Raw genomic sequence first — 21036 nt, 5'->3', positions numbered from 1 at the left:
ATTCTCTGCATAACTAACCTGTAGCCCACTGCCATGCACAATTACTTTCCTGTGTATGCATACAGGAACTAAAGAGATTGCTAACTGTTAATCAGACACATAATCTGACAACACCTTTGTCACAAGTTTGCAGCAGACTCCCACCAAAGAGAGATCTAAGAAAGATGCCACCTTGGAAACCCTCACAAAGCAAACATCAGACATTATATACATCTGTATCTGATTGTGACTCTTGGGGCTGTTTTTACCTCAATTTACAACTCTTAACTGCTACTTTGTTCTTTTCGTTTGTGTGCAGTCCTCCCCCCACAATTACTTTGGTAAGTGTAGGGCTTTTGTGGACAGGCAGGATACACTTTTTGTCCTTTTAGACTCACAATCCGTACAAAACAATCAATATAATTCCTCTCAGAGCTTTAGAGTTTTGTTTTTTGAGTTTGCAAACTACTAAAACACGTCTACATTTTTTCAAAACAGAAAAGCACCTTTTATTGACTGCAGCTCTCTTAGCTTGGGAGCTTTATTTATGACCAGGATGGTGATGCCTTTGAGCTACATCAACAAAATAAAAAGGCAAAAAGTGTTCGTCTCTGGATTCATTTCCCTTCACTCTTTGCATTGACTCGTCATTGCTAATTAAATTCTGATCTCCTCTGATGTTTTCCCATCTTTCTCACTTCACTTTAACTGAAAAATCATCCTCTCTCTCCGTCTTTCCACCATATCAACAATTACGAAAAAGTTGTAAAACTGGAAGTGCTGAGCAACTCTACCCACTGAGACCACAGCTAGAAACAGAAAACCTTTTTTACTTTGTTTAGAATGTTTTAAACATTTTTGCTTGCAGAATGTGTAGTGCTGCAAGATCCCTTCCATACCCACTCAGTGAGATGTGTGTTCGTGGTGCTTTCCACTCCAGCGGGAACAACCCCAGCTTCGTCACTGTCAAACCTAGCGGGAAATGATCAGCTCTACATTTTCACTTCCTACTTACTTTTACATATGTATACAGATAGAAAAACCCAGGCACACAGGATGCCATGTATATAATGACTATAGGCCATAAAGCTGTCACAAGGCTTTAAAGGATGTTTTTTACAGTTAGGCAGAAAGAGACACTTCAAACTGCTAAAATCAAAACTCAAACCACAGATTATTGATGTCATGTTCATTTCGCATCATCTTCCTTCACCAACATGTCTGATGTAACACATGGAGAAACAGAAACACAGCTCCTCCAACCCTCCTCCTCCACTTAGCTGAGCGTGCAAAACACAGATTGGCACTTCAAAAAGCATTTTTGTGCTTTACTGTAGAAGCATTTAAAGTTATGTATCTTTTTTGTTTACATAAATGAGAATTCTCTGTCTTTATCCAGAGTGAGGAGAAATTTTAAGTATCCCTTTTTTGCTCACAAACTACCCTACCTTGGTTAGAGGGAACCTTGTCCCATTAGTTATGGATTTGAGAGGCAAACCACATACTTCTACTAAAAATAATATCAAATGTTTTGCCTTCAGCTGCTGTATGACATCTCATCTCAGTCTTTCAGTTCTGTCTAAATTTAAAATAAATAATTTCAGGTGAGTGGCTTTGATTAAGAAAGCCTTATTAAGTTGCTAATTCCTCATCTTAACAAGCAATTGTCGACCTCACATCACGGCCAATTTGTTAACAGCTCCAGTTAAACTATCTGCACTGGTTGCTACACCAGGAGTCTTCTGATCTGCTGCAGCTCCTTCAACGAGAGTACAGTGAAATGAATCACTGTGGAAATCTCAGCATGGTAGGATCGTCTTTGAGAGTCCAATGATGTTACTGATTTGATTCATTTAGGGCAACATGGTTTTACTAAGTGTGAACTGGGGGGGTTGCTGGGTAATGCGCCTGTTTGACGGAGGAGGCTGCTCCGCATCTTGCCACATGGTTGGTGTCTGTACAGTTTGGTGTTGATCGGTAGTCAGGTGAAGCAGCTACTGGAAAGAGAGAGAGAGATGGATGGATGGATGGATGGATGTGACGCTCTGAGTCCATGCGTGACATCTCTTCAAGAATTGCACTTTGTCGCTAGCTGCATGCAGTCTCCAGAGCAACACCTGACTGGCTCTTCATTCTTTGATCTGCAGTGAGGAAAAAAGGAGACTTTATCAAAGAGGGAAAAAACTGAACTAAAGTTAATGTCATCTCAAAAGATCTTCCATATGGATCGAACATGCTCAGCAATCTCACTATTAACTCATTACTTCTTAAAGGCCTAAATGCTGAGATATAAAAGATACGTAGAGTAGAAGAGTACACCTCAAGAACAGGAGAGTAGTTTACCTCAGTGACAACCCCTGCAGCAATGGTGGAGCCGACATATCGCAGCATGAAGCGGCCCAGTTCCTTGTAGTCCTTGTACAGCTCTAATGACACCGGCCTCTGGGTCTGGATCTCGACAATGGCATTCATACCCTTACTCAAACACCTTAACAGAAAAGACACACACACACACAGAGGAAGTAACGATAACACACCCACCTAAACCAACATAAATTTTATTTTCTAGCGTTATTTCATTTGAATTATCTTTCATCTTTCATATCTAATAAAATAGAAAGTAATAGCCGTACACACTGCAGCAGTTTTTAATTAGAAATACATCTGCTGTATATTTATAATACAAAATGTAATACAAAGCCTCCCCCCCCAACACTCACTTTGGTTTCTTCTTGAGGACCTCACCACTGCTCTTGTGTAGGACGCTTATCAGTTTCCTAATTGTGGCCGGCTCACTAACTGTTTGGTAATGCAGCGATATCTACACCAAGCACGCACGCGCACGCACACACAATGAACAAACATGCACACAGAATGAAACAGAAACAGAGTTGTAAGTCTGTACATCCAGCACACAGGTGCAATTAACATAAAAAAAACTGTTGATACTGTGTGTGTGTGTGTGTGTGTGTGTGTGTGTGTGTGTGTGTGTGTGAGAGAGCATGTTTGCTGGCACTTACTGGGAAGCCTTGTGTGATGGGGACCTCGATGTTGAAGAGAAGGATTCGGGCTCTGAATCGAGTGCAGGCTCGGATAGGCTGCTTGGGATCGCAGAACACACAGCCCACCCTGGAAGGAAGCAGATATCATCTAAATATACACATGTACCCAATCGAAACACACACAACAGACATCACCAGTAAAGATGGTGAAAGCAGAACAGACCTTCAAGCTTATATTAAATTAACGGTCACAACATTTTGTTTACTTGATCTTGATGATGTCCATGCCAGTGACTGTCAGGCTGACGTGGTCTCCTGCTGCAGCCCAGTCCAGAGGCTCATCATGCAGAGTAATACCTGTTGTAGATGGAGTGTAAGTCAGCCAGCTGCCACAGGATGGCAGTGTTCATCACCACATTCAGATAGGCACAAAAGGGCGCACTCAGATGCAGGTGTGTTTGAAGCTGGCATGTTATTCTGATAATGTATGATCCAGTATCCTTAGTTAATTTAAACATTGTGAATGAATTTGTATTGTGTGACTGTCCCATTCCAGTTATAGTAATGTGTTTTGAACACTTAAAGTTGAAAGTCTTTTTTCGGTATTTCCAGCTGTGTAGTGGGTGTCTCAGTGAGTCTAGTGGCATCCTTATCAGCATATTAGCAGCTATCTCTGGCGTAGACAGAGGCAGGTTTAGAAACACAGGCTTCATGCTCTGCTACAGCAGATAATGATGGAGCTTGTTGAGACTTTGTTTTTAAACTGCCCTCATGATTAATCATTGAATAACAAGGTTTTAGAAAATGTTTGTGTGCCTTTTCTCTCATTGCCATCTTTGAAGAAAATACTGTGTAGTACCAAAGCTAGCCATCACACCCGCCTGGCAGCAAAGACACACCAGTGCGTACCTTTGACGGTGCAGGTTTCATTGGGAGGCATAGCCAGTATTCTGTCTCCGGTCTGAATATAACCGGCCTCGATCTTCCCTGTGACACAGAAGCCAGAGCCCTGGTCTGGGAAGAGAAAATGCAACATCAGCAATCTCTTCCATTTAGAAAAAGAGAAATGAAAAGGGACGTGAGAAAAATCGCATATGCTGTTTGTTAAGTATGTGTCAGTAACTTTACCTTTGAAAACATCTGAGACGCACAGTCTGAAAGGTTTGTCCACGGACCTCTGAGGGGCTTTGAAGGCATCTTTAGAAAGAGATGGAAAAAGACAGAAGACTAAATAAAAAGGAGGAAGAAAATAATGATGAGCAGGAAAGTGTAGTAAGTAAGAAGTGGTGATGAATCATTTTCTCTGGTACTGGATGAATAACTATACTCTGGCCATTAATCCAGATGATCAGCACTTTAACAACAGTCACAGTGTGTGAAAATGTGGAAAGAAAACACATGGAAAACTCAAAAGAAATTCGAAAATATCCGAAAATCATTTCCCTCTTATTTATTCACATGTCAGTTCTGCAGTGAGTCATTTTGAAGTAATATTCCACCAAGTGTGTGCCAAGTATCAAACATTCACCCCCTGTAGGTTTTATGTGTGGCTGTAAAAAGCTTCATGGCCGAGGTTAGCTTCAATTCAGTCGGTTAAAAGTATTTGCAGCTTTCACAGAAAAGTCTCAAACCACTCCAGCAGCATAATCCCCTTCTCCACTCGTATGCTCAGTATATTGTTTAGGCTACAGTTTTGTCAAGAATATGGCTAAATGATATGCTACTTCCTGTGCAGCTTTCAGCTTCAAACTGGGCAAAAGCACAACAGGGAAGCCGTGCATTTATCTTAGTAATAACAAATATGACTGAAACTATCGAGCATATCAATGTGTATATGTGTATTATGAACAACATGTAAGAGAATTTTCTATTGCACATTTTCACAGTGCAAACTTGTCAACATGGTAACTGAATAAATTTCAGGTGATCACAACTGCGACTGAGGATACTACAGGTTTTACAGCCACTTCTCAAACCTATAGGGTGGGGTGTATTTGATACCCAATAGATTTTGGTTAGTTAATTACTTATATTTAGAGTATCACTTTAAAACCACTGAGAGTGAAGTTGTTGGCGGCACTCGCTTTTCATGCAAATTAATTAGGGTTCTAGGAACTCTCTTTAACCAAGTGATTACTTGCTAGACGAGTGATATTTCATGGTGTCACCCCCTTTTTAGGAAAAACCTAAAGGCAGTAAAGTTTTTCACTTGCACGATTTCATTCCATTGGTTGATTTTTAAGTTAAAGAAGCTTTTAATATTCACTAGTAGTCTACTACAAATGGGCATTTAATGCAGTGCAATCAACTTGCACAAAAGCCTAAAGCCCATTTGCAAGAGACCCATGATGGAAAACAGGGCAGAATTGCAGCTTGTGCTTGTATTTTTTTTTACTTTTCCTCAGAGAGACCTGTGTCTCATTGTCATAAGGCAGTCAATGCTTTGGGCAGCTTGAACCATGCCAGTGTGCTTTACCAATCTGCTCCAGCAGGCTGGGACCAGAGAACCAAGAGGTAAGTTGTGACACTGAACTCCTGGTGGCGAGGTTCTCTCCTGACAGGCCGCTGGTGGGGATGTAGAAAACATCAGACTCCTGGAAAAACATATAAACAGTGGATCAAACAAAAAGAAAACTAGGAAATACTTCTAAGCCAAATATATAAAATTACTGTTAGAGAGTTTGATATCCTAAGGTGTCATGTGACTCACCTTGAATCCAGCCTGCTTGAGAAAGTGGCCAAGTTTGGAAATTATTTCTTGGAAACGCTCTTGTTGCCAGTTCACCTGGTTTGTATACACATATAAAGGAAAAATACAGACAGAAAGTTTCCCCTTCAGCACGGCTTTGAAATGGAAATGTGAACACAACATGCCAGTTGATTATGGGAAACAAAAACAAAATTACAATCACACGCACACAGTTCCCTACGGCCTTCTTCTCTCCTGACACAAACATTCAGAGATGTTTAAATCTTGAACTACCAGAAAATCTGAAAACCAACAAATTGCAGTCCAACATGTGAGAACAGGTCTCAAGTCTAATTGCTTTCATTTTTTACAGATTTACGCCAAAGAAATATCTAGATTGTTCTAAAAAGGAATATATTGTATTACAATGTCTTCACAGTCAAATCACCCACGTTGCATATCTCTAGTGTTTACAACAGACAAAAACATCCCCACTTCGTGTCAGTAATGTGTAGCAGGTCTGACCTGGTCCATCTTGTTGACAGCTACAGCCAGCTGAGTGACGCCAAGCGAGCGCACCAACAGGGCATGCTCTCTGGTCTGACCACCCGCCTCGAAGCCTGCCTCAAACTCTCCTCGGCTGGCATCCACCACAAGCACAGCCACGTCAGCCTGGAGAGAGAGCCGAGGGGAAAGATAAGAACCGCATGCATCTGTTTCTGCTGAGGCAGATGTGAGAATTAAAATCACACACATATGGTACAAGTACAGTGAACTCATTTGTTGCTCTTCTTCGATGACAGATATTTTAACTTGCAGTATGTATTAGAAAGCAAAATACAGTCAAATACATCATACAGGCACTAAAATAAAAATATTGCAATTGTTGTACTTTTTAATTAGTAAACACATGTTTTACAAGAGATAATTACAGGCTGAAAAATATCATTTTTGAGCTTCAGAGTATGTGACTGACTGACACGTTAATTTGCTTAAAACAAAAACCCCTTAGTCACTCCATGAGGAGGCTGAACGTGAGGACAGTCATATGGTAAAAAGAGAAATTACATTAATGTCTCAAAACAGAGACAGACGAGCACACACCCATGCCTGCAAAAACACCTTGTGACACGAACACCCAAAACCACGACCAAGTTATTTCAAATCATGCTGACGGGTGTGGCAAGCTGAGGGTATACTGAAGGAGGGAAAAGGAGCCATTTTAATTAAGCTGAGGTTTGAAAAGTTAGAAAAATGCGTAGTTTCAATGTGAGGATAAATTATGATCATCTTAAATTGTAAATCCATAAATGTAGCTTACTTTAGAGTTATTGGAGGAATATGTTTAATCAATATTAATCACATTGTACTACATTAGAGTTGCACAATATAATAATGTATGCTTTTGCAAAACCCTTTGCATCATGGTAGCTACCCCTTTAATATCTCTGTGTGTATTACCCATGTTGTCAGTATTGGATTTTTGCATCGACGTACTGAAGTACTTTGATATGTCAGATATTTAATTTGCTGGATTAGCCAAATACAGTTACTCCAGTCTATATTATCCGTGAGCAGTTTTTTTTATAGATTTTTCATGAATGATTCTTTATATATAATGTATATCAATGTTGCATTATATAATAAACTGTAATAGAGGATTTTACTCTGCCACTTTGCTCAGGAATACTGGGATAACTGCCTCATAGGTTTTGCACTAGCATTACATTACATTATATTACATTACATACATGTGGTGTTCTAATTTAATTGTAATTGCACTTTTACTGTATATACACCTATAACAGCAACATTAGGAGGTACATACTTTGATACCTGGAGATATCTCATTCACATGTGCAGGCAGCTGGAATACTTCTACTTGGCGTACCTGTGCAGCTCCTGTGATCATGTTGGGGATGAAGTCTTTGTGTCCTGGCGCATCCATTAGGGTCACCACCTTAGAGTTTGTCTCAAAGTTGGTCATGCCCACATCCATTGTCACACCTCTGCAGCAAGCACAAATAAATGAGGGGATTTTTAAGAACCATTTGACCCAGTTGAAAAAAACACATCTACAATGTATACAAAAAATTAAAGGTAAAACTAAGCGTGAAAATACTGTAAATAATGTGCTGAGTAGTTGGTTCATGAGTAGTTCATGAGCAACATCCTCTAGTGGGGCGAGGCTCTCAGTCAGACGCTGTAAACATTACGCATCTGATTCAAGTTAACATAAGTGAATATGGATTCCCACCCGAGTCACTTTCTGTTTCTGGCGTATTTCACTTCCGTTTCACTCTGGTAACAACAACAGAGGAAGGGGCAAACAGGGGCATATCTTACGTGTTAAAAAGGCGCCCCATCAGGGTTAACACTATTTATCAGCAACTGTTCCGACTAGTATAGGGAAGACCTGGTCTTTCTAATGAACAAGCCATCCATGACAATATTATGTGGAGTAACCATCCCCAGTACCAAAATATGAGACTCTCAAGATTTGTCTGTTATCAGCCAAAGCACACAGCAGGAAGAGACTGGAAGTGTCCTTGTCCAGCTGTTGCCAAATCTAACCCCCGCCCTCAATGTGGATGCTTCACGCTCAAAATGTACCTGTCCCTCTCCTCGCCAGTTTCATCCAGGACCCAAGCATAGGCAAAGGAGGCCTTTCCTGCCTTCTTTGATTCCTGCTCATACTTGTGCATGGTGCGCTTGTTGACGTTGCCCAGCAGATAAAGCAGGTGGCCCATTAGTGTGCTTTTACCTGCATCCACATGACCTGCAGAGAAGAATAATATAATAACGCCAAGGAGGTAAGGATGTAGAAACAAAGAAACAGAAAGAGAAAAGGGGCTCAGAGGTTGGGGAGTGACAGAAGACAGCAGGGAGGGTGAGGACAGACAGAAAAAGAGGAAGAATGTAACAAGAGTGATAAGGCAGGTAGGGAAAGAGAGAAGATAAGACATGGCAAAGGGAAGCCACAGATAGGGAGAGAAAAGAAGCAGCGTTGCACAAGAGAGAGGTAGACAGAAATGGGAACAAGGATGGAGGGTGAGAGGGGGAAAGGAGAGGACCGTGGTAAAACGAAAGGTTTCGCAGGCTGTGGGAAACTAGAATCATCTGCACTCCTGAAACTGCAAAGTCACTTTTTCTGGTGTAACTGAGAATGAGAAAATATGATGAGCAACTGCACTGGTCTGCAGTTCGACTCAACTACGACTATCAAACTTACACATGTGCACAAAACAGGCAGATTATGTGAATGAGGAACATACCGTGTATATTTACAAATTCAAAGATGTGGTGGAAAAACTGGAACTGCTTTTTTAAATACAGCTTCATGTTGCAATGTGTGGACATTTTGTTACTATATTTCTAAATATGAAAAATCCCCAACATTAAAAGAATTAAGTGATATAAAATGACTGCTGATCTTCCTCCACTTAAGTATCCAGCTGTGTTTTTAATGCATCAAAAATGATCAGTCAGATCAATTGTGCTGATTCTATGAAATGATATAAACTTAAGTTATGGGTGGTTTATGATTGGTTTAGTGTATGTCCTTCCTACCTATAACCACCAAATTTAGTAGAGGTTTGCCCCCCTGCCTCTTCTCCAGTTCAGCCTTGATATTGATCGACTGCCGGGCCTTTCCAGAGGAGCGGCCTGGTGTGGGAACTGTGGGGGGCTCGTCTCCATTTGACCCTTTGGATGGAGTCTCAGGACGTTTGGACGTGGACTCCAAGGCAGGGGCTGCTGCGGTGGCGTTTTCAGGGCTGCCACCTCGGCGTACTGAAGCGGTGATGACACCGTTCTCCCCTGTGCTGAAGAGAGAACGTGGAGGGGTTTCACCATGATTAAAACAACGCTTCCCTTCTCTGCAACAGATCATTATGCCAGCATACAGCCTCCAAGTAGCACTAATGTATTTCTAAACAAGATCAGGGCTGGGGTGATCACACCCACTCAGGTTATCAAACAGCTTATCCAAATTTAGGTACCTCGGAACATCGAAGCCCATGGTCTGCTTCTTGCCAGAGACGGTCATGCGGGCCACTTTGGGTACCACTTCAGAGTCCAGTTTAATGTGAGACACATCTCTGCTTTTAGCTAAAAAAAAAAAAAGGGAAGAGAGAAACAAATCTGTACACTTTCTCACAAACAAAAAGGTAATCGTGACTCACTGTAGCCAACGCCTACAGCATGGAGGAGCATATGGCATTTTTTTTCCTATTTAAAAATGGCACGGATTATATGTATTAGTAAACAGTCGCTACTATCTCTCATAACCAGGATGACACTGAAAGGTTTCTCCAGATACTTTTACTGACCCTTAGTTAAGACAGTGACTGTATGATCATCTAGATGTAAAAGTTTACACACACATACACACATTTTCAAATGTCAGTTTATAGTTTACAGTCAGCTCCAGACTGATAATTTGTCTAACCATCAGATTTGATCTTTTGGTTTCTGCTTTTTCTGCTTTTCTAGCTCTGGGAAGAGAGTTGAGAGTCCGTGTTTTATTTCCTTTTAAAATGACTAATACGCATCTGCTAAATGGTAACATAAAATGGCATATATGGTATGTATTGACGTGTAAGCATATGATGCAATCAGTTGAGCCTCCGTCTATCTGATTGGTTAGTTCATATTCTGCAGCAACGAGACTTGTTGAGGTCATTGCTTTGTCATCCCAGTCCCAAATGGCCACCAGTCCCAGTCATATCAACCTGCTACTGATTCATTTAGACTGGGCTGCACAGCCGAGCCTACTGCACCCTGTGTGCGTCTTGTGTGCATGTGTGTGGCAGTGACATCCTGGCTCAGAGAGGGTTAATTTCAGAAGTGGCCGTTGCCTCCCGTCTCCACGTAAATAGAGCAGTGTGACACAGCATTTTGCAGAATGAATCTTTTGAAAAAAGGTGTCACCTCAGCAAGAGTGCAGGGCTGGAGGTGAATGTGTGTATTATTGCATCATCTCAGTCTTAGGATCTTTAATCAGACAAGAAGAATACTGCTAAAAGTGTGTTCCCTTTTTTACTGCTTTGTCTTTTAGGATTTAAGACCTTTAGGCTCCTGTATACTTTATGTAGTTTATTCATCATGAAAAATACCCTGAGGGAAAACGAGAGGTAAGGAGGTGTGATTCAACAGAATTATTAATGGACTTTCTCTAACCAAGCTTTCTCTGAATGACTGGCTCTGCATTAGAGAAAAAGTCCCTCTCATTCTGAAACACTGATTCGCAAGTGAGGCAGCTCACTGCACCCTGAAGACACACTTCTTTCTTTATAAAGTAATGACATTAACATGCTCTTCATTCCTATTCACGTCTGTTCAAAAGTTGGAAAACGAGGACAACCAAGGCAAAGCTGCATCAAAGATACTCTCATTTAAAAAAGGTTACAGCTCTTTAAAACTGCTAGATGTACATTAAAAATGATGGATAGCATAAATGTGTTTCTATACAGAAAGTTCTGAAAAGTATGTATACTTGTAATAGATGGACACATGCAGAAAGAGGCACCTAAAAACACTTTAACACTACTGTCATCACTGAAACATGCATCATTACGGTGTTATTCATCCTGCAGTAAGCAGCAACATGAGATGGAGAAACAAAAAGGACTCTCTGGGGAATTTAGGTTCTTCCTGCAGCTGGGGGCTTTTCTGGTCCCTACTACAGTGACGTGGAGGTTTCTGCCACCTGTGGCAAACAGAACACCAGCCAGATTGCGATTCATTTAGATGGAACATCAGCTGTGAAACAAATGATCTCACTTGATCACATTAAATCAAATAAGATCATGTAATAGGATCACCTAGCTAAACCTACACCTCACCTAATTTACATTTTGGAAAAACCACAACATAACAACTGCACATCTACATCACCAACCCGTAATTATAAGTACCTGAAGGGATTTTTTTTTTGTTTTCAGGTCTTCACCTCTATATTTTAACCTGGGGTGAAACTGACAGGCGCACCCTACTTAACACCCCCAAGGTCTTAAACAATAAACAACCCCCTTTTTAACTACCAGCCATGTTGCTCTGTCAAAAGATTGTAACAACCTTTGCAAACAACTGACTTGCCATATTTTTTTTTTTGGGTACCCTGGGGGCAGCGGCTTGGAGCAGGATCTCTTTACACTGTTTGGACTGGCAGGTAAACAGTTGGCGTCCTCCCATCCAGGATTTCTCTAGTGTAGGGGACCCTTACTGTCACTTATAGAGTAATTCATTTGTACACCTTGGCCTGAGGGCCCAACTGAGCACAGGATAAGAGGAGCCCGCCCAGGATATGCAAATATCACCCCCCCCCCCCCCCCCCCCAACCCCCCTGCCCCCCCATCCAAATACACACAAGTATGCAGGTAAAAGTAAAATAACAAGGGCAGGTAATGGGGTGGCTGACAACCTCGCAGGGCATTATGTTGCGCAAGTAAGAGTAAGAGACCCAAGAGAAAGAGAAAGGATGAGGGATGGAAAGAAGTCAGATGCTATACCTTCATATCATATTCACTACATTAGGTGTTTTCATTGTTGATACTTTTAATGTCTCCATGTTTGACAGCATCAAGTACACACTGTGCCATAACCTGAACTTTCTCCTGAAAGAACTTTTCCAAGAATATTTAATAAAACAATTTCATATTTCATATACTTCTTTGATGGTCACAACAATAAAAAATGAGAATTCTGGAGAAACAATTTTGAGAGTGAGGCTCCCCACCACTTGAGGCCGCTAAAGGCTATGAAAGACAAGAATTATGTTTGATTCAAGTCAAATCTTCATAGGCCTACTGTGGGGGAAAGTGAGGGGAAAAACATTTGAACTGATTCAAGTATTGTATCTGAGTCTGGGCCGGTGTAGAGGTTAGCTCTCTCAGATTGGTAACTATGAGGGAACAAAGTGCCAAGAGTACAATTCAGTACAGTTCAATTCAAGCTTTAAGTTTAGGTTACTTACAGTGATTTCCACCAGAGAATATGAAGTAAAGTCACCTGGTAATATGCTTGGAATTAAAAACCTACATTTTGGCACTCCCTTGCACATGGCAGCCAATTTTTGCTCTAAATTAATGTATATGAAGCAAGCTAAGAGTTAAACTTCATTCACATTTTTAAAAAATCAATGAATGTATGATTGAAAATAACTATGAAGGCAATGAGACTGCTGGCTGAGGGAAAGGCTCTGAGTAGGGCCCATCTGATCCCTTTCAGGATGAGTCACACACACACAGTCAGTACCACCACTCAACATTTCATAGAATGACATCTATAAAAGACACCTCCTCATCCTCTACACCCACCTACTCAGCAGACAGTCAACCTTGAGTCATACTAACCACCTGAGAAGTCTCATCTCCTGTTTACAGACAGATTTCAAAACAGCATGAGAACCATAATGTCAATGCACATTTGTATTTATATTGTTTACCAAAATAATTCATCCATTATTATTTTCCAACCTATTTCAAGTGACAGTCTGCGGTGCATTCACTTTCCATTCAGTGCTCTCCTGCTTTAGTTGGAGTCCGATGGCAGCTTTTTTGAGTGACGAACACGACTGCACATCTGGAGTTTCCAAAGAAGCACGAAACAGGGTATAAAAAGGCAAAACATTCTGCAAGATGCAATAACATATATGAACTCTTGGGCTTTCAAAATAAAATGATGTCTCTATGCTGGAAACTCACTTTATCAACCATCTAACCAACAGGCATGGAAATCACAACGTGAGGCAGATTTTTTTAGTGACGTTTCTGAAAGACTTGTAATCATCATCAACCCTGATAAAGGCAAGACAGGCAAAAATACAGAAGACTGGAGAAGAGTTGCACAACATGTTTCATTTTAGGAGCTCAAATCAAATTGACCATGCCATGAATTAAGTTTGCTTTCCTGTTGTGCATGTTAGTCAAGCAGCTGGATAAAAATAGGACAGTGTTGCCTTTCTGCAAAGTTGACGTGAGAAGTAGTCATATTTACGCTGAGCTTCCAACGTGAGCAACTAACTCCAAAACTGAAAATTTTAGTATACAGGTTGGTACCAAGCTGACACAAACTGCGCTTTCACTGATAAGTTTGCACAAAAACATTATTGCTGCCATAACAAGGTTTTTGGATTCAAGCTGCAGTTTTCCACAACAAGCAGACGATAAATGAAGCAGAATGCTTTCTGAAGCCTGCCTGCTGCAAACTGTCAAATCACTTCTTTATGGAGAACTTTTATTTGCCTTCAACCTCTGCAGTACCCAACTCTTGTATTCCTTGTAATAATAATGCAGCTTTAAGAATCATACTTCTCTCGTAGCCTTTTTTCCGGTTAACATATTGCGCCACAACAAAGCAGTAGCACTGATGGCACGCAAGTCCAAATGCACCCGCTTTCTTTTGACCACTAGTTGTGAGTAAAATGGTATTTTCCAGTGTTTGCACCACATCACAACTAAAATATGTTTGTGCAACATTGACGCCTTGCAGAAATGCAGAGCCTGTAAAGACACACAATTATTTGATCTGTCAAAGCTTTTGACAAAGCTGTGAAAGTCGAGAGACATGATCAGATTTTCCTACGTAGGTGGTGTAAGACACACACACACACAAAGTAAGATGATTGGCTGCTAATGTCGAGTCGGTGTGTGTGCTTGGGGTGACATTTTCTCCAAGAGTGCAGCTTCCTGCTCAAACCCACACACTGGCTCGCCTTAAGAGAAAAAGGACGAAACTGTTGCTGGACCAACCCAGTTGCTGATAACACTTATTCATTTCTAGATTTTCACAGTGCAAAATCTAAAAATGCAGAAGATCAAATCTTCCCTCAAGAAACAGACTACAACATCCACCTAATTATTTCCAAACATCATGATGCTCCCAGGACTATGCATACACTGAGAAACCTGTTTGACTTGCAATGTTTGACTTGTCATTATTACCACTATCTGCCCTTTATTATCTATCATTACCCTCAGGCTCACCAGTCTATGTTTGACACCCTGAGGGTCCACTTCACTCCGCTCTCTGCACCTGTATAAAGTTTACACACCACATCTAGCCCAAACCCTACCCCTTCACAAGAAGAGCATTCCCACATTTAAGACAACAATGAAACTCTACAAGAAAATGACTAAACAGTGAGGAAAGTTTGACATCAGCCCTCATCAACTCCTCCTGTCTCATAACTACAACACACACCAGAGTCCTGACAACAACAGTGAGGTTACCCATTTCTAGAGTTAACAAGACCGCACATACAACAGGTCTCCTCGGAGTAGTTGCTGTTAGTACACAATGCTATCTACCAACCCTTGAACCAGTCCAATCTTAAGTCTTAATCATTCGTATCTGTAAGGGCAAGATTCTACATTCAAACCAGTACCAATGACTCACACAAAACATGTGAACTGCCTTAAGAAACTTTGGGCTAACCTAAAAAAAATGCATACACTGCACCAGATACATAATGCAGAGTTCACGAAATGGACATGCCAGTAGTTCATCCGTAAATATAGACTTACTACTGTACATAATACTCTCGTCATATTTCAGATTCAAATACAGAATAGAAAACTGTTTTAACTGGTTACGTAGAATTTGTTTAATACAACAACCCTAAAAAGATATAATTTTACACTCAGATACACTAAAGCACACCCGCACACAGCCAGAGAGACACGCCCAGACACAGGTGCATTCAGTGTACATAAACTCAGTCATCTTTATTTCAAAATTGACAAATTAACCTCTGGCAGAGTGTGATGACACACCCAGTGTAAATCAAACCCATTTGTACATCGTAATATTAAAAGTTTGTAAGAGCAAGAAAATCTCATTTTACCTCAGGTCTGAAGGCATTCATATTGACTCATTCTGTACACTCTTTATTCACAGTTCGTTCATTCATTCAGTTCACGTCAGAGTAAACTCTTCTCTTCAATACTAAACATTAAAAGTGTTCACTTGTCTATGTGTGTGTGTGTGTGTGTGTGTGTGTGTGTGTGTGTGTCTGTCTGTCTGTCTGTCTGTCTGTCTGTCTGTCTGTCTGTCTGTCTGCATGTGCATGTTCTCGCCTCCTCATGGGAAAATCACCAGGTGTCCTCTAAACCAAAATGTCTACCCCATGATCTCAAAACACAGGCAGCAGTAAACCAGCACAATGGTTAACTGATCCATATTCCAATAGCTGCAGCACACCTGCAAACAAAATCAACCTCTTTTTCTCTTTTGAGGGTTCTTGCAGCTCATATCTAAAAAAAAAAAAAAAAAGAGGCCATGCAAAAGGAGATATATTTTGAATTTTCCTGGCTAAGATTAAACTACTTAACTTTCATACAAAATGTCAATTAAAAAGCCAATGGTCATCTAAGCATACAAAAAATAAGAATCAAATTTAAAAAGTAGAAAAAACGTTAACTACAGTAAATGAGAAAAAAATGATTTTAAAAGTTCTTAAAATACTGAGTCCTTTGAAAGTTCACATAGCTGCGATTATTTTCAAGCTGCCAGAGTCGTTTGAGTAGTTCATTTTTGACTAAAACATCATTGTTATGCATGTAGTAGCAACGTGAGACTTGTTTTCTTGCCTCTATAAAATAAAGCAATACATAAATGCTGTGGTAATACTGTTTCTAGCAGAGTTTTTTCAGCAGCAGTGTGTCATCTGTCGTGCTGTTGGTCCCAAAAGTTGCATTACTCCACATGACTGATTGTGGGACACAGTTAAAAAGGTTCATAAGGAGTGATGACCCTGAGTGCTGCATCTCTTTGAGTTTAGTTCAGTTGGTGCAGCTAAAGTCACCAAAAAGATCTCTCCAAAGTGAGTCAATTTAGCACCAACCAGGACGCAACTGAATTAAGTGCTTTTTATTTCCTCTAGGGTCTTCTATCTGGTGAAGGCTTTTCGCTGATTAGCGCGGACGATGTCATCAGGTGAAGGGGTGTCGAAGCAGAACGGTACAACTGGCGAGAGTGGAGTTTGCTGCTCTTTGAGTTTGTCCTGAGATTTACAGAGGAAGGCCTGGAAACCACATTCTGTCCTCTGACCTCTTATTTTCCCCTTCAATACATTCCTCATCCTCTTCTGTTGTCTGCCGCTCTGAGTTGACAACGTAATCGCAAATACTGATGGTTGTGCAAAAACAGAAGAATCCAGCCCCAAGGCAACAGGAGCTGGAGAGGACGGTGAAGGGAGGTCGTTGTCGAAGTGACAAGGGCTCGCTTCATCTGACTGGGCCATGAGCGCACTCAAATCAATAGTCTGCCTCAGCTTAAGTGGCCTGGAGTTTTGGTGGTATGGTTTGTGGTCGAGTTTAAGCTTGGTCCCACCCTCTATACTACTTTCTGCCAACACACCAGCCCTCTCTGGTTTTGCTGGTGAAAGGAGCGAGGTGAGAGAGAAATGTGACCCACTTGAGGTGGTTGAGGTTGTGCTTTTGTGTTCAGACGCCAAATGTGACAAAGAGAGCAGCTCAGAGACGCCAGATGGTTGCTTCAGTGCATTTGCTGGAGATTCATTGCTGACGGGTTGAGGGGAAGCTAAGGAACTGTTGGTTTGATGCTGCAGGGCTAGCTGAGACAATGAGACAGCCCCAGACCCTAGGCTTGCAGGAATAATGTTGGATGGTTTAGAAAAAGGGAGAGTGTTTGCTGGTCGTTCAGTGCTCTGCGGTTGCGATTTAATGTGTGTATTCCTGTTTTGGTGCTGTGAAGCGAGCTCGGACAGCAAGAGCGGTTGTGCTGGTGCAGCCATCCCCTGACACTTCACAGAAGTTATGCTGCTTTGTGGAGTAGGGAAGCAGTTACTGATAGTTGTTGGGCTGCGGTTTGAATGTTCCTGAATTAAATCGGCCAATGATGGGCTTCCCTTGGGATCAGCCATTGTGGCTTTGCCTCCAGTCCCAACTCCCACTGAGTGCTGGTTGCTCTGGAGGACAGAACTGAGACTCCCAAACCCAGGAGGAGCAGCCAGAGAAGAGCTTGCACTTGTTATCTTAGGGTTGTTTAGCGACAGGCTACTGAGTGAAACTAAAAGCAGGGAGGGAGCTGAGCTGTGAGATGCTGAAGATGTGTTTAAAGACGCCAACGTTCCCAATGAAAGACTATTCTGATTAGACATAATGGATGGAGGTGAATTAGGTCCCATGGCGAGAGCACTTAATGAGGGAACACCCAAACCTCGCCCTATGTCAACTACTCCTGACGCCTTCTGCTTATGCTCAGACATGAGCTGTGCAAGACTGGTACCACTAACGCCAGGACCAGTGTTCCTAACCACTGGGTCAGCCTTATGTTGCGATAAGAGGTCACGCAAGTTTGGTGCATTTACTTGCACATGTGTTTGTGTGTGTTTGCACCCATCGGTCTGGGGTTTATGTGCCTTGGATGTGATGTCTGTGTGAGAAGCAAACAAGCGGGCTCCTTACCTTACAAAAGCCAATTGCAGATGTCGAAGACGAGAGACAAGAGGACCAAAGAACAGAAGTCAGATGAATCGTACCATAAACAAGAGGGAAAAGAACAGAAAGAAGGCACTTTGTTAAACACTTGCATTTGCGTGACTTAAAATGTGTCATCGCACACATTTGTGTGAAATGAGCAATGAAATGCCCCTGGCTGTGAAGCTTTCATGTACACAATACTAATGAACATTATTTTAAATTATCTTTTGTTCAAGCGTCCTCTGAAGACACAGTAATAACAGCAGCCTAATTTGTATTTACAGCCCTTTAAACTGATAAGCTCTCGGCACAACAAGCCACATATATTGATCACTTCACTTATACCCATTCCTTCACTATATTGTTGTATCACTCTTAAATTACATTACAGTGAGAATATTATCTAAGATATAATCAAAAATGCTCAAATTTGGGATATTCAAAATCATTTGACTAGCAATGTCTATCTATACTGAACTACTTTTAATTGATGATCAGGTGATACAAATAGCCTAGGCCTTTTTTTGTGCACTGGTACCAGCCTGTATTTATGAAATCAGGTAATTGAATATTATTCCTTCAAAATGGAAACTAGATCTATCAGTACCTACATGACAAAAAAAATGTAAAAACTAACTGTGAAATATCTATTGCTTTGAGTACCGGACAAAAACCTTCAAAAGATCCTGTGCTTTGCTTGGCAACTGGAGAAAATGTTCAAATGCCACCAATAACCAATCTCTGATATGTGACTACGGTGGACCAGTCAAGGACAACAATTCCTGACCAATAAAATTATAATAATTTGATCCGCCCCAGGCGTACCTTTTTCAGCCACGGCCTCTTGCTTGATTCTTTGTGGAAGCGGCGCTTTCTCCTGGCTAACTCTTGCTACCGAAGCCGTCTCCTCACTGGTACTTCTGGTAACTGGGGCTGTCTTAGTGTCTTCAGACAAGACTGAATCCAGTGCCCTCTGTGGGTCGAATCCACATTTCATGGCTGCCTGGGTCAGGACTGAGTCTTGCACTGCATCTCCCAGCACAGTCCGCATATGGTCCAGACAGGAAAACAGCTTGGCTACAGACACACATTAGACACAGACATTGTATTTGTGGTCCAGAAATGACAGATTAAACAAAGATAACAAAGAATAGATCAAGAAAATAAGAATAAAACTACTAAATCAACAGGATCTTAATGTCTTTAATTGCACATTTTCAAAACACAAAGATCAAAGGTAAAGGTCAGAAGAAATGTCATTTGAACCTGTCATTTGTCACTTGCATACTGTTGTGGACTGCATAATATTACCTTGATCAAGAGGGTCAAGGTTGTGGCTGATGGTAGGGGACATGGGTACATCCTCATCTTCATATCCTTCCTCCTCTAAAGGCTCCTCCTTTGGTGTTTGTCTCTCTTGACGCGAGTAGATGAACTGATTTGCTGTATAAAACAAAAACATCTTTACTATCTTTACGATGTGATGTCTGGTTAATGGTGTATAATTGCAGTGGTAATTTAAACACAATAATCAATCCTAAAATAAACTTTAAAAATCTTAGATTTTCATTTTTCATTTATGTGTCAGAAGTAAATATTGTTTTCTTTAACTGGAAATAAAAATCATACGAAACTAAATTCTCACAGATTAATATTGTCTATATATCAGCAAACATACACATACTTGTTGACGTACCATTAAGCCCACCTATAATTTTACATTCACTGATACGAACCTGTTGCTGGTGATATACAGCAGTAGTCATCATCCACAGACTGTCCATACATGTCATCATCGTCAAAGTCTAGAAAAGAATATAAGTGAGGTTCAAAAAATGCAGTTGCTGTAAGGAGAAAGAGTATTTTGTTACAGCTGTTACTTTGCCTTGTCAGCAACTTTACAGAATGCACAACAAACAGTAAATTGGTTGCCAGGTAATTTTCTTTGATTACTTCACACGAGGTTTGACAAATTGGGAGGCTTAATAAGTTAATATGGTCAGGGGATGTCAATATACCATATCCAATAATGAACTAGAAGCTTGTAACATTTCTTGTAAAACACTGGAAAGTTAGCAAGTTAGCTAAGTAGCTGTCGTCAACTTTAGTAAACGTAAACATTAGCTACATTATTAGCTATAGTAAACTTTCAACCTTATAACGTTAGCCGGAATGCTTGGATATATACGCAGATACTTGTATTATAGTGCAATGTTGTTGTGCCAGTTGCCAAGTTACACGACAGCAAAACTAGCTAGCGTTAGCCACTAGAGCTACAATCAACAACAGTGAATTTTAGCTTAGCGGCTAACGAGTTTAGCGGGCCTTGCCGTGACGTTTAAGCCGCAACCAACACCTAGTTAAGGTTATCTACCTTCGTCGTAGTTGTAACCTCGAACATTTCTGTGCCGAGACATTTTGTCTAAGTGTCCTCTCTCGGCCCCAACGTTAATGTTTTTCGGCCCACAAACTGTTGTGACGTGACTCAGTGCCCGGATTCCAATGCTGCTGCTGTGTGAAAGTACAGCAGTCGGCAGGTCAGATTTGATTCTGCAACCTCGGAAATAAATAAATTAAAACACTGACAAAAAGTGTTTAGTTTTGTCGTATTCCTGTCTTTTAATTGATGGTGTACGATATAGTCATTAAAATAAATGTTAAATGTGTTTGGGTTGTTTTTTTGGCTGACGTAACTTCCTGTTGCAGTTCCACCAATGCGGCCTGGGATCAGATCTTCCAAACAAGCTTCACAATTTGCACTCTGTCTGACGGAGAGAAACTGACTTCCAATCAGTTGATGTTCACAGAGCGTGTTGGCAGCAGTTGAACGGATATACATGTGTATCGGAATAACTAGGAGTAAAACAAAGTAAAACCTAAAATATACAGTATACTTTTAACATAATAGCAGGAAGAGATG

The 21036-nt window shown here is 41.0% G+C and overlaps 1 protein-coding gene across 1 annotated transcript; it reads right to left on the bottom strand.

Moving 5' to 3' along the window:
- Positions 1-1074: 1074 nt before the first annotated feature.
- hbs1l (HBS1-like translational GTPase) lies at positions 1075-20610 on the bottom strand. Its single transcript, XM_070925458.1, has 18 exons — positions 20491-20610; positions 19853-19921; positions 19428-19559; positions 18942-19193; positions 9672-9780; positions 9241-9494; positions 8284-8449; positions 7562-7679; positions 6196-6342; positions 5692-5766; positions 5458-5575; positions 4110-4178; positions 3891-3995; positions 3248-3338; positions 3000-3108; positions 2700-2800; positions 2323-2467; positions 1075-2120 (listed from the first exon to the last, which is right to left on the bottom strand). Exons 1-18 carry the CDS (start codon positions 20531-20533, stop codon positions 2109-2111), a joined length of 2115 nt encoding a protein of 704 aa, XP_070781559.1. The 5' UTR covers positions 20534-20610; the 3' UTR covers positions 1075-2108.
- Between the last annotated feature and the right edge of the window lie 426 nt (positions 20611-21036).

The sequence above is a fragment of the Enoplosus armatus genome, chromosome 19 (assembly GCF_043641665.1).
Source record: "Enoplosus armatus isolate fEnoArm2 chromosome 19, fEnoArm2.hap1, whole genome shotgun sequence".
NCBI classification, from domain to species: Eukaryota; Metazoa; Chordata; class Actinopteri; order Centrarchiformes; family Enoplosidae; genus Enoplosus; species Enoplosus armatus.
Note: the sequence above shows the minus strand (reverse complement) of the source record. Positions and strands in the feature narration are given on the sequence as shown.